Source organism: Rhododendron vialii, chromosome 13a (assembly GCF_030253575.1).
Source record: "Rhododendron vialii isolate Sample 1 chromosome 13a, ASM3025357v1".
NCBI classification, from domain to species: domain Eukaryota; kingdom Viridiplantae; phylum Streptophyta; class Magnoliopsida; order Ericales; family Ericaceae; genus Rhododendron; species Rhododendron vialii.
The window spans coordinates 32,491,922-32,505,567 of NC_080569.1; the positions used below are offsets into that span (position 1 = coordinate 32,491,922).

The 13,646-nt window shown below is 38.5% G+C and overlaps 2 protein-coding genes across 2 annotated transcripts; one reads left to right on the top strand and one right to left on the bottom strand.

Moving 5' to 3' along the window:
• Positions 1 to 3,091: 3,091 nt before the first annotated feature.
• On the bottom strand, positions 3,092 to 5,635 carry LOC131314585 (uncharacterized). Its single transcript, XM_058343340.1, has 2 exons — positions 5,231 to 5,635; positions 3,092 to 3,402 (listed from the first exon to the last, which is right to left on the bottom strand). Exons 1-2 carry the CDS (start codon positions 5,538 to 5,540, stop codon positions 3,197 to 3,199), a joined length of 516 nt encoding a protein of 171 aa, XP_058199323.1. The 5' UTR covers positions 5,541 to 5,635; the 3' UTR covers positions 3,092 to 3,196.
• Positions 5,636 to 6,534: 899 nt separating this feature from the next.
• LOC131314582 (uncharacterized) lies at positions 6,535 to 13,449 on the top strand. Its single transcript, XM_058343337.1, has 5 exons — positions 6,535 to 6,747; positions 7,739 to 8,053; positions 9,334 to 9,535; positions 10,131 to 10,359; positions 13,006 to 13,449. Exons 1-5 carry the CDS (start codon positions 6,661 to 6,663, stop codon positions 13,265 to 13,267), a joined length of 1,095 nt encoding a protein of 364 aa, XP_058199320.1. The 5' UTR covers positions 6,535 to 6,660; the 3' UTR covers positions 13,268 to 13,449.
• Positions 13,450 to 13,646: the final 197 nt, after the last annotated feature.

Sequence of the window (13,646 nt, forward strand, 5' to 3'; positions counted from 1 at the left end):
GGTCGCCGATGGGTTGCCGTTCATGGCTGTGGTTCTGGTAATATCTCGAGGTCGTCGGAGATTCATGATTTGTGATCGTGGTCATTGTGGTTCTACCGGTGACGGATTAGGACGTTTTGTGATGTTATGGGTTTTCTTTTTCTTTTTCTTTTTACGTTTTTCATGGGATTTCAATCGCAACTTATGATAAAGTGTGCATTTTTTGCATGGAAATATTTGTCTGGTTTGGGATATAGCGGTGGCCGTTGGGTTGAATCCCCACGTGGTTCCTTGTCTATGGACAGTCTTCTATAGTTCTACTTAATGTATTTTTATTGAGATTAATAATATCATCTGTTATCGTTTTGGCGGAAAAAGAAAACCACTTGTTTTCAATTACTTACCAATTTGATAACTCAATAATTGTATAGACTCGAGGAATATTTCGAAAACGATACTTGTCATTTTGTTTTGTTTTTTCATATTCTGTTTAACTTTGTATTAATAATTTGGGCACTCACTTTGTCTATATTTTATCAAAGAATGAGTGGAATTTGAGTCAAATACTTGAAAAGAAAAAATAATAATATGTCTCTCGGTATTCTATCTACTCCCAAAACTTGCACAGAAATATTCTAAAAAAAAATTAACTGAAAATTAAATTAAAACTTTATATCGACACGAACAATAATTTGCACCAGCTAAATATTTCTCTCATTATACACAAAATGAAAAGTACCCGGCCTATTTTAAATCCTGATGAGAGGTTAGACAAATTCGTAACTTTTTGCATGCTAAGATTTATACCTCTGTGGATGTTGTTCTTATTGTAACTTTTACAAAAATTCTAATATTATTTTTTCTTAAAATGCACAATTGTTTTTTGTCTTATTAAAACTTTTTTTGCAAAGATAAGTTGGAAACCCGTCACAATATTTTTTGGCGTTTGTTCATGAACTGGGTTGTTTTCTGAATTAGTCCCCGGTAAAGAAAGAAAGCATAGGCTCGGCTCGAACTTTAGTCTAAGCTAGGGAAGCAGGAGTGAAAAGTTTAAAAACATTCCAACAACAAAATTTTAGAAGATCAAACCAAATAAATTTTAGTTCTCCGTATTACTTTTAAAATGTGAATATTGAAATTGGAAACAAGCTAATCCAAAATGGGCAATTAACGTGTGCAAGAGGCTACAATCATCGTATTTTATTATAGTAACTTTTGGGGTATGCTTTATTCAAAGTGTAGACAAAAAAGTCAAGAAGGTGACATCTAAAGGTATAATTTCTCATGTTAGAAAATAAGATTTTTCAAAAGTGATTGTGACACAAATCCTATCAAATCCAGAAAAAATAAAATGGATGAAAATACTACAATGTGATTATTTTATCATTGTTCATGATTTTTATTGACCGGTTGCATTGATCGGATGTATTAAAAAAGAGAGTAAATTTTCAACCAGTCCCTTTTTTTATTATCACATCTCCAAGTATATATATTTAAAAAAATTAGCATTTTACAAGGTTATTCTCGTTTCACAAATTTAAGATATAGAGTTAATTCTCCCAATACCATTAACCAAAAATAATAATAATAAAAAGTCTTCCTCTCCTTTATTCACTATCAATAGGGTATGCTTTAGTATTCGCCCAACCCTATGGGGAGGTGGGCATACCTATTTCACCTCTTTACTCTTTTTTATTCATGATAATTCAGGGGTTCGAGTCACAATACGAACATCTCGACTAAATCTAGGGCCTTAATCCCGCCGCTCACCTACGTGCAGTTCAATTAAAGCCGGAGCAAAATTATGTATGACTGAACTCAAAGGAGTTGATAACACCTAGGGCTGAGAGATTTCGAACTTGAAACCTTGAAGAAGCAAACTTCTAAATCTCAAACGTTGCTAACCAGCCCCTTGGGGATTTTCACCTCTTGCTCTTGTTGAACACTATTGTAAGGGAGCAATGCCGTCAAAATAGTACATTAGTTTTTTGGGGAATTTTTAGTTTTTGTTCTTATTCAATTTTTTTTTTCGCAATTGTTAGTTTTTCGTCAACATTTAGTGGATTATTGGTTCGTCTTGTCAAGAGGAATCGAAAAAGTAATTTTTTATTTTTATTTTTATCCAAATATTATGGAAAATATCAAAGATAAAGGCCAAAAAGTTGAGAGTTTTGAAATTTATCTTGGATAATTCCTAAAATATTTGGGTAAAATTCGTAATTTTTTAGTTTTCCAATTTCTCTTTGAGACAAACCAATAATCCACAAAAATTTGACACAAAACTAACCAATGCAAAAAAAATTAAATAATGACAAAAATAAAAAATCCACAAAAACCTATGTGAAACAAGCTGTGATAGACTAATAGTGAAGAAATATATAGTAATATAATGGATATATAATCTCACAAGGATAGTAGAGAATGAGATTAATAGTACCAAATACTCTATGATAGTATTTTAGTACTACTACTATTTGCACTGACGGTTTCCGTAGGGAAACCGTACCGACGGCCACGCGCGGTTGTCTCCGGCCATATACACGAAAAAAGGGTGCTCGGATCAAGCACCTTACACACCTCGGATGCCGTTGATTCTCGCGTAGGCCCCCTCGTTTTTTTTTTTTTAATTTTTGGACGGCTCGGATCGGCCGTCCGGTGGCCGCGCGTGGCCGTCGGTACGGTTTCCGTAGGGAAACCGTCGGTGCAGATATCTTTTCCGGTATTTTATATCGCACATATTGTGGGATTAGGTTCCGATGGGTGTGTAATCCAAGTCGTTCAAATTTCAGGCAATAAGTCGGGAGAGTTAGATAGAGAAAATTTATTTGGGTACTGTGCGTAGGGGTTACGAGCCCCAAAACGAACAAGCCCCAAATATGTAAAATCTCATTGGTTATAGAGTCGAATGCGATGCTCATATCCTGTCAAGTGCGTCAAACAAACGAGCTTATACTTTTCTAGAAGAATCACAAGTCCAGCATGTTGAGAGAGGAGCATTCAATCAGATATTATCCCCAAAGGGATTTTTTATCCGGCCGGTTCGGACGGGCCAGGCAATGAAGTGAACTCACTGAAATGCTACGGAACAGGAAATGAAGTGAACACACTGAGATGCTATGGAAGATATTGAACTATATAGGAATAAGGTCCATTAACAATTTCATCCTATGTTTTACAAGCAATCACAAACTGGAAAACCCCTGGAATTGATGGCTGACTATCGTGAAGCCGGTGTGTATGGAGCTTCTCTTACAGAAGTATCCGCAGCTGGTTCCGGCCCATCAATGGCTGGCTTTATAACTGTAATGAAAAGCACGTTATAGAATACGGTAAAGATAAGGAGAGTAAAAGCCAAGTACGCAAGAAAAGACGGCGAATATTCGGGCATTTCCTCTCTCATTTGATCTCGTCCAAGATCCGGAACTGCAATGGTCAAGAGACAATTTGTATCAGTCCATAAGATCGTTTTTCAAACACCCTTTTGTGTATATATTAACACAACAGTGGCTACTGATCCCGTCTCAGAATAACACAAATCAGGCAACATGGCCGTGTTTCATGAAAATTGAAAGGCGCCTTGCGTTTTAATGTACAAGATGCAAAGATACAAATCTGTAAGTAATGGAACCATTCAGAGGAATTGTGAGCCTTCAGTTTCTCGTTTTCATTTCCTTATCCTTTATCTACTTTCTTAAAATAAACGGGCAAAATTACTGGGAGGCAAAGGAGTTGTTGCCTACGTGCTCATCGACACAAAAGTCAAACATTACAGAAAATTGCTCATTTTGATCTATAGTTATGATGGCATTACACCTGTTCCTAGTCTCCAACCAAAATCTCAATTCGACGCCATTATTTCAAAGACATGTCGCAGAAGTGCCTTCTTCCTTGTAAGTCCAGTTACATTCATCGGGCTACCATTTTCCCCAAAATTTTCATCGATCTGAATCAGAACAGTTCAAAAAGGTTGAGGGCATGAGACAAGCATAGATGAAACTGGGAACACAACTAGCTTTGTATCATCAGATAATTACTGCCATTGCGAGCTCTATAACATAAGCACGCACCATGTATTTGATGCACCTTGATGGTATTTTCCAAATGCTTCTAAACGGATCCATGTTTCTGTTTCAAACTCATTCCATAAGAAGCATAAAACACATGTTTGGAGCACCATCTTAACAAGTAAACCAGCAGCAGGCAGCGTCAAGATTCTTACAAAAAAAACTGTAAAATACAGATATATAGTTTCTGATTTCCCTCTCAGAATCAAATTTTCTTATCCGACTAATCTCTGCTATCAGAATTATCACGGCAATTGGTTGATGCAATATTGTTCAAAGAAACATACGACAGTGAAGGAGGAGATGGACATCGGCTTCTCTTACTGTAACCAAAGGTAGCAGTGCATATGGAACTCTTCTTCACCATATGTTAGTTATTATGTAAGCAAGGTTTTTGTTTTTGGTAGGACATATGCAACATTGCAACTCATACATTGCATGTGTCAATGTAGAAATTCTAGACTGCTACTAGAATTTAACTTCATGGTAACTAAACCAATTTGAAAACAAAATCGAACTCTCTAAACCAGCAATACGCTATAACGCTATAACTTCTTCCCAAAAAAGCAACATTGGATTGTGGATTAATTTCACATATTATGATCTCTATTTGCGGTTGCTCAGGCATCGATTGCATTCGACCCACCACACATATCACAAAATCAAGCAGGAATACAAACAAAGGATACAAGATTTTATTTGGTTCTCAATCATGTACATCTTCAAATGACACCAGTTCCTTGCCATGGCACTACCTTATACCCTCTGACCGGGCAGCCAAACCCGATCGAGATAGTTAGCAAAGTGGCAAATCAAGACTGATTCAGGCTTCACAGACCCAACACTTGCACGTACACATTTACCCAACAAAAAAACTAAAAACTAATATACATGTATGGATAGATTCTCCCTCATCAAAACATTCCATATGAAAATAAGTAAGTTTAAAAGATTTCAAGAAACGTTCCATTAAGGGGCAAAATTGGAAAGTTCACAACGACAAAAAAGAAGAAGCCAATCTTAACAAAAATAGTTTCCCAACGAAGGCACAACACAATGGGACGAACGAGAGAGAGAGAGAGAGAGAGAGAGAGAGAGAGAGAGAGAGAGAACACAATGGGACGAACGAGAGAGAGAGAGAGAGAGAGAGAGAGAGAGAGAGAGAGAGAAGAGGGGAGGATAATTACCGATTATCTTAGGACGTGGGTCGACTTGTTTCTGAGAGATTGATTCAAGCTGTTGGTCGAGCTTTCGCAGGGCTTCTCGGGCCTTATCCGGGTCCACCTCGAACTCCGATTCTCTCTCCACCGCACGCCGCCGCCGTGAATCCAAATTCGTGAACCGTCGTACCCTCTTCCCGGGTACTTCAACAACCCCACCCACCAACCCAAAACCAGGGACTGGAATATTCCTGCAACGCTTGGTGATGAGAGAGAGAGGAAGAAGCGCTTGTGGGTGCGGCTGAAGAGAGAGAAACTGCTGGTGGAGAATAATCATCTGGAAGCCAAAGCAAAATTCACTTCAATGACGAGGGGTTACTGAGTGAAGTCTAAACGATAATCTGCAACTGCATTTTACCAGATTTTTGTATTTGATAGTTACTAAAATTAGAGGCCGGCCCCTAAATTAGGCCCGGGCCCTACGCATATCATTGCTACCCGATAGTCTCGCGCATAATTTTCGGACAAAATACCCCTCAGGCCACATATATAATTCATATAGTTCACATAATTTATAAGGGCAAAAAACATTATGCAATATAAGAACGTCTATCCTGGTTCGACAACAATTTTTGGGATTGAGATGAAACCAAATTCAAAAAATAGGACGGGCCTTTATTTTTCTATGTTAATAAAATGATGTATGTAAGTATATGGGCTTTGATGTTGAATTAGGCGTTAAACCAAATGTAATCTTGAGCTTTATTGGGTTCTATTGGTTTAGATCTTAGCCTTGTTTTGCTAAGATTTTTTATTTTAAAGTATTTATTTTTTGTTTTATGAGACAGATCATTCTCTCGTAATACTTCACTTTTAAGGCTTTAATTCAAAAAATAAGTATTTATTTTAATTAGGGAAATACACCCTTAGTCACATGACAAAATGTTTTAATACGGCCATCCGCTCCCGTTTTCAATTCTCTCAGCCCGTTATACTTGCACTCATCTCTCTCGCGAATTTCACAAGATGTTTTTTAAAAATTGAAAACTCTTTCATGCTCGCCTCTGTGTTCCCCGTTATGCGATTTAGGTCCTCATAAAGGGCTGACACGATTATCCATAAAAGATTGAAAATCAATTTCTGTTTATAAGAAAATTACTAAAATTAACCTTTTTTTACCTTCTTTATTTTGACACAAAAAGGGGGTAATATGGTAACTGCAAGTCTCAAAAGGCCAAAAAAAAAATGAAGAAGAAGAAAAAGAAATCATTTGACGTCACTTTGACATTTTTTAATTTAAGTATCTAAATTCTCTAACTAAAAACCAGAAAAATCTAAAAATATGTTGAAAAAAGGAAGTCGAGACCCCCAATCAAGCACTCGGGGGCTCTGCAAAACAGTAACGCAGAATAGATATAAACGCGTGTATATGTAGGGGAATAGAGAGAGAGGGAGTGATGAGAGAGATGAAGAAATCTGGAGCGGAAAAGAAAAGGGTGCGGAAATCCGACAATAGGGATCCCAACACCGACACACCTCCTAGGGTTAGCCTTTTTCTCTTCTCTCTTGGCTAATAAAATTTCCTCCTTTACTTCTCATTTCTATTCCATTCATTCTAGGGTTTCTAGTTTCTTGCCACAGCGTTAGAAATGTTCTATATCAATTGGGGTGCCACCGACCCACCTTAATTTTTTGTTTTCTTTTGTCTTAATTGGATTAATTTTGGTGAATTAGCATGCCAAAAGCCTCTCATTTTACTTCATCCAATTAGGTTTTTTGAAAGCTCGTCTTTCCTAAATTTTCCTTCTTTTCTCATTTCTATTCTGTCATCTTAGGGTTTCTGGTTTTTTGCCATAGCAATGATCTAAATCAAGGGGTGCCACCGAGCCACCTTAACTTGTGGTTTTTTTTTTTTTCCCTTCTTGATGATGGCAATTGTTGTGTCTGGTTAAGCATTTGGAATGCTATGTCTTAATTTTGATTAATTAGCATGCCAAAGGTCTGTAATTTTATTTTCATCTAATTAGGTTTGATGAGCCTCCGCAATCTTTTCTCTGGAGATTTGGAGTCCTATGGATGATCATCCTAAAAGTGGAAAAACCCGAATTGCAGAACTTAAGATAAAGATGTTAGAACGATACTAAGAAAGTGTCCTCTCTCTTTTTTTCAAGTTAGTTCCTTTCTTTATTGGGTAGGTGAGGTGAGGTGGATATAAGGTTCAGTTTTCTTATTCTTATCTTCAGAATTATCAATCATCAAGATTTATATTGTCATTCAACAATGTCATGAATAAAGTGCCACTCAATTGTAATTTATGCCTTTATGGTACTAGGTTGTGAATAGTGGTCGGTGCAAAGTGTGGGCGTAATGGAGGTTTCGGATGTACAATTGCGTTGGAACTCCTCAGTGGGTAGGGTTTTGGAAAGGAATGAAGGGTTTGGGTGTTTTTTGTGTTCATAGATGATAAATGTATCTGATGTGTCTTCTTTTCATTCTTCTGATTTTGATTTGACTTCCTTTTGTACTATGTTTCAGAAACAAGCTGCCAAGAAGGATGTATTTCAGTTGTTTGCAGAGAAGGTGAGAAACCACAAAGAATTGGAATCTAGGTGGGCTGTCTTACAGGAGACACGCGTGGAATATTTCAGAGGAAAGGATTTTGTTAGCTTTCTGAAAAAGCATCCTGAGCTCAAAGATATACTAGAATCTGATAGCAATACAGAGATAGATGACATTGCCAATATTCTACTGAGCAAGAATCTATTAGTGCGATGTGATCGTGTGGTGAAAACTCTTCGGCCTGGGAAGAGAAAATTGTCTACATGGCCTGCACATTTAGAGATTTTCCCTGTACGTGTATTCTGCCTTTACTTATTAGTTTTCTACTTTCTATTTGGGGCGAAGCCAGCGGGTCACTGACTCACTTTGATTAACTGGAAATAATTTTTTGGGGGGTTACTGCATAATAATTTCTGAAAAAGAAAACTTAGTAAGATGCATTGGCATCCCTGAAACAAGGTTTGGAGTTTGACTCCCTATACTAGTCGAGTTGTTCCACAGGTTTGTATCATTGTGTGCCACGTGCTTTGTGGGCTTTTTCCTTTAAATTGAGTTTGTCTAATGCTCTGACTTTGTCCATTATAAGGACTCCACGTGCCTTGATTTGTATTCTATACATGTACTTTTGCCTTTTGGTATGGCTGCATACTTCCTGTCCTCCTCAGACCGGCACTTATGAGAGCCTTGCACACTAGATCCATTTTTCATACTTTCCAGTGTATATATAGACTACAGATTGATCTCGTGTAGTCTGCAGCCGTGACTGCATCAGTGGAAAACGCTTTTTCGGCAATGAAATTTGTATGTAGCAATTACACAGTCGAGTGGGAAATCAATGAACGAAAATGGTTTGGTTGCATATAAGGGATTGATGTAATCTAAAGCATTGATAATATAGGTTCTCATGAAAAAATTTCGATATTGAGGTCAATTGTGAAAGCTTGTGTATTTGCATGCCTGTTTGTGTAAATAACAGTAACTGCATATCAAAACTTGCTTTTAGTTTGTCGATTGATGGGAAATAGGTAAACAGGCGATCGAGATGTTAAGTGAGGCAGGCAAAATTTGTTGAAGAGACATGATGTCTAATTTTGCTAAACGATTAATAGCATTTGTGTTGTCAAATGTCACAAGCGACAAAAATTGTAGGAGTTGCCACTGTCTCTATTGTTAGTGTACCTTTACTTCTTTAATGAGGGGGGTTTGTCACTTCTTTGTGTGGTACCTTTATAATGTTTGGGTATACAATTGTGCTGATGCAAAACTAATTTACTTATTAGGATAGGGCTATGTTTTGTTGAGTCTGCAACTATACTGTTTTAGCTTTGTATGGCCTAGATTTAGAAAGGATCAAAAGTGGCATGATTAAGCATCAAAGATTTGTGGATGCCCCCAATGGGGAAATGATTGGTATAGCAGTGAAGGATGCCCTTGTCTCTGAGTAACAAATCTTGAATCCATGTTCAGCGTGTTGTCTAATTTTTCTGGGAAGTACTGTAGAGCACGTTTTCTTAATTGAATTATTGTGGTTGAATGTGAATATAATTTTTTTTTTTCACCATTTCTTGCAGGATCAAATCTTTTCCGAAAATGATGCCTTTTTTGCATGGACTTTCGTAAACCGACGGCCACTGTGGCAAACGCTTTTGTCATTTTTCTGGCCTGTGTTGACGCTAGCAATCTGCTTGTTTCCTGTATATCCCCATCAGGCCAAGCTACTCATACTCTACTCCTGTGCTGGGATTCTGCTGCTTATACTTTCTCTGCTTTCATGTAATTCTCACAGTGCCATTTGTGCCTATTTCAGTTTTGTGACAGCTATCTTCCCATACTTTGCATCCTAAGTATATTTCTTCCATTGGGTGGTGAATACTGATGAGAAGTATGAGTCCATGTTTACTTATTGCTAGAAAGGTATCAAAAGCTTGGATTCTTTACTCATCTGTCCCTGTAGTGAACTTGGTGACAAATATTTGTGGTGGGCAGTTGACACTTTGGCACCAATACAAGTGTCTCTATTCATTATAAGAGCGTTTCATTGGGCTCTACAAAATTGTGTTAAGTTGTATATGCAGAAATAAAAAAGATAAAAGGCAGTCCCAAAATGCTAAGCCTATGTTTGAAGTAGTAGCTAGTGGTCCGCTTGGTTCTATATACCAGACCAACTTCTCTTCCTCAATTGATGTGTGACATTCAACGACAATTTACGTTCAACTAGTAGAAAAAGTGATGAAGTTTGTTCTCTACTAATCTCAGAGCCAATCACTTCTGGCTTTCTATTTCTATTTCTATTTCGGCGTTTGGCTTCTTCTTTTTTATGAGTCATTTAAAGTAGTGATGTCGAGGTGTAATTTAACTTTGTTTGCAGTAAGAGCTGCGATCTTTGGTGCAATATGGATTCTTCTCGGAAAGAGTGTATGGTTTTTCCCCAACATCCTCGCAGAGGAAGCTACACTTCGTGAGTTATTCCGTTTCTGGCCTAAGAAAGAGGAGGGGGAGCGACCGAAATGGACAGCAAGGCTTTTCTATGCTGTTGTGGCTGTGCTGGTTATATTACTTCTGAGGCACCATGCACCTGATGAGGCTGCCAGAGCCAGGTCAGTTGAATACAATTTCCCTTTTAGCTAATTACACCAACAAACTGTTAATTTCCTGTCCTTTTATGCTTGCACAATTTAGCTATATCCCTCCCTAGCGCAAATGGTGTCAATCACTATGATTGGGGGTCTCAAAATTTCTAGTACCATGTATATTCAGCTTGCCAGACCTGACATTTATGATTATTTGGCCCGTTTTAATTTGTATATCTTGTGAAAATTAATGGACATTGACCCACTTTGGAAGGTTAATTACAGTTTGCTGATATCGGGTAATTCTTAATGATAGAATCATTGTATTGGTTTTTGATGCATATATGCATTTTTTATAAGCTAGGAAAGTTGTATTAGAGAATCTGCCAATGGGTATGATAGAATCATTGTATTGGTTTTTATGCATATAAGCATTTTTTGTAAGCTATGAAAGTTGTAGTATTAGAGAATGTACCATAGACCTGCAGATGCAGTAGTCAAAAAGAGTGACATGATAGTAGTGGATAGTCGGGCTAGGGGAAGAGGAAGACCTAAACTGAGTTTGAATACTGTGATATGGAAGGACTTGGGCTTACTAAATCTAAGTGAAGAGGTAGCCCTAGACAGAGCTCAATGGAAAAACAAGTTTCATGTAGCCGACCCCAATTGATTAGGATACAAGGCTCGGTTTGGTTTGGCTAGAGGGAGGCCAACCTTATACAAGGAAAAAGAAAAAGGAAAAATGAGGAGAGAAAACGAGAAACGAAAAAGAAAATTACATTCCCCTTCAAGCCTCATACCTATCCACTCAAGACTCATTCTTTGCTTCAATTTTGCTGCACCAACTTCACAAAACCCACTGTGGTGGTTCTTCCTGAGCACCATGGTATGTTCTCCCCCTGCCTTCACAGCCAGCTCAGATAACTTCTGATTGCTACATGCATCATCGACAAAAAGGTCCCCTTTTGTTCTTTGCCTGCTTCTGTCCCTCCCCTGCTCTCCCTCTAACCCTGTTTCCCCTCTCCTAGTTCCTGCACAACCCTGCATCGATGGGCATACTTTGCTGCTCATCTCCCCTCATCAACCCTGCAAATCTATTGTTGAGAAGAGAAGGCTGAGAACATTTCCATGGTCTAAGGATGTTATGCTGTCTTTTGATTTTGGGCCTCCCATCAGCCAAGGGCTTGCTGTTACATCCTACCTTAGAAGATCCAAATTGTCCTTCATGCTTACCAAATACCCATTCTAGGCCTGGTAAATCCTTCAACTTTGGTCTGGCCTGCTTGAGCATTATCTTGAGGTTTAGGCCTGGGCTGCTTCGATGACCCCTCTTTCATAGCTCAAGGACTTTGCATCCTCGTTCCAGCTGTCTCCAACCTGAGCCAGACCTAAGTCGGGAGTCCTGTTTCTTGGAACGGGAAATAGAATTGCGACCCTTGTTACTGGGCCAAGCCAATCCAGGCTCGTCTAAAGGCACATAGCGTCCTCTTGGCCCAAAGAAACTCATTGGTCTATCTCTGTGAGTTGGGATTGCGTAAAATTGGGCTGTTCTCCCTCTGTACGGTGTTAGGTCCACCTGCTTCAAAACAGGCAAAAAAACAAAACCTTGGCTGCAACCATTGAACCTTCATATTTATTGGTCAAACTTATGTAGGATGACCACCACCCTGCTCCAAAAGCTGACCCCATGCCCATCAATCTTTCTTGATACCAGCACGTGTCTGCCCCTGCCCTTTTCGTCTGTTGGTATCAAACTGCCAAGCTTTTGGTATTTGAATTGATATTCCTCCGCCAAAAGGTGCAACATGTCCCACTACTTCCTCTTCCCTTTTCTTCCGCCTAAAGCTGATAACAACTCAATCCATCCATCCACCCCTTCCCCTATCTTGAAAGAACCATCCCCCTTGTTAAGGAATACAATTCACATTGCTTGGGAATGGAATGAGTGATCACTTAAGCTTTTGGGTTGTATATCAAGTTACTACAACCTTGAATCAATCTATGGTGTCTGATACCGCCCTTAGTTCTCACCATTTTCATCTGATAGACACAGCCCCCTAAGGATTGTTTATTCCTATATAGTCTACAATTTGGGTAACGAAGAGCAGAAGGTGGATCTGATCATGGCCTTGCTAATTCCTTAGTATTTGGGATTTGAAGATTCATTTACTTTCCTTGTTGAGATGACTTGTTTTTGGTCTCCTCACCTTTAAATGGCCTAAAGATCTCCATCCACAGCCTCCATGAGTCTGATGACACGCAGGCACGTGTGGGTGTGCGCACACACATTATATGGTGGGGAAATCCTGTTAGAACCATTTGATAATAGTGTTTCCAATGCGGGCAATCCCCATTGTGGGAGATGTTCTGCTCTGCTGTAGCCTGTACAGACAGAAAAAATGTTCAGCTGTCATTCGTAACCTTACAATTTGAGATTTGGGTAGGTACTTATTCGATGCACACAGCATAGTCTGCTGATGGGAACATGTGAAGAAGTTAAAATTACATTTACTTGGGCTTTCCTACGCTATTCCTCTATATACTTTACAGTAACAGATACATTATTTATTTACACCTTAAAATGGGTCATGATGTGAAACTGTACGGAACTCTTGCTCCTTCGAAAAGTCTTTACCAATTCGTGGATCTGAAATTGAAACTCTTTGCTTTCAGGTATCAAAAACGGGTTTATAACATCATTGATGATGTTCTCGAGTGGTCACCAAGTTTGGCTTTGTCTGGGATGATGGAAAAGCAGCAAACCGTGGTTAACACCACCGATCCCAACAACAATTTTACTGATGGGACCAAAGAAAGTACCGAAAAGGCGGTCCACCCTAATGACATGGACGAAGAAATCTTTTCAGAGCAACAGGTTGATGAGGACGATATTCGAAACGTAGAGGACACTGAATCACCGTCAACATCACAATGATGTAACATTATAGAACATGGAATATGAGAAGCAGACAACAGATTACAGTTTCTTTCTTTCTTTCTTTTGAACTCTTTTCTGGTTTCTGGTATTGATTTATTCGAGTGTAGAACTGTGTAATCTACCATGATAATAAGTGTTGGTCTCAAATGTGGTATTTTGATCGAAGTTTGGAATTTTTTTGATTTCTCTCTCATTTTTCTTTTCCTTTATTAGCGCTGGTTGTCTTGGGTTTTGCCTTCTCATTTCATTTATACCACTGCACAAATATGTTCATTGAGGCCTCCAACTAAACAGTTCAGAATTCTCATACAAGTAGTTAGAGCCTGTTTCATTCGTTGCACTAGTATGTGCCAAGTTGGCTGTTTTGGCTTGTAAA

What these genes read in the sequence shown, in the direction of transcription:
- LOC131314585 (XM_058343340.1), bottom strand. Translation starts at nt 5,540, where the DNA reads ATGATTATTCTCCACCAGCAGTTTCTCTCTCTTCAGCCGCACCCACAA. An exon ending in CCCACGTCCTAAGATAATCG is followed by an intron (nt 3,403 to 5,230) that starts GTAATTATCCTC and finishes TGACCATTGCAG; the next exon opens with TTCCGGATCTTGGACGAGAT.
- LOC131314582 (XM_058343337.1), top strand. Translation starts at nt 6,661, where the DNA reads ATGAGAGAGATGAAGAAATCTGGAGCGGAAAAGAAAAGGGTGCGGAAA. An exon ending in CACATTTAGAGATTTTCCCT is followed by an intron (nt 8,054 to 9,333) that starts GTACGTGTATTC and finishes CATTTCTTGCAG; the next exon opens with GATCAAATCTTTTCCGAAAA. An exon ending in GATGAGGCTGCCAGAGCCAG is followed by an intron (nt 10,360 to 13,005) that starts GTCAGTTGAATA and finishes CTTTGCTTTCAG; the next exon opens with GTATCAAAAACGGGTTTATA.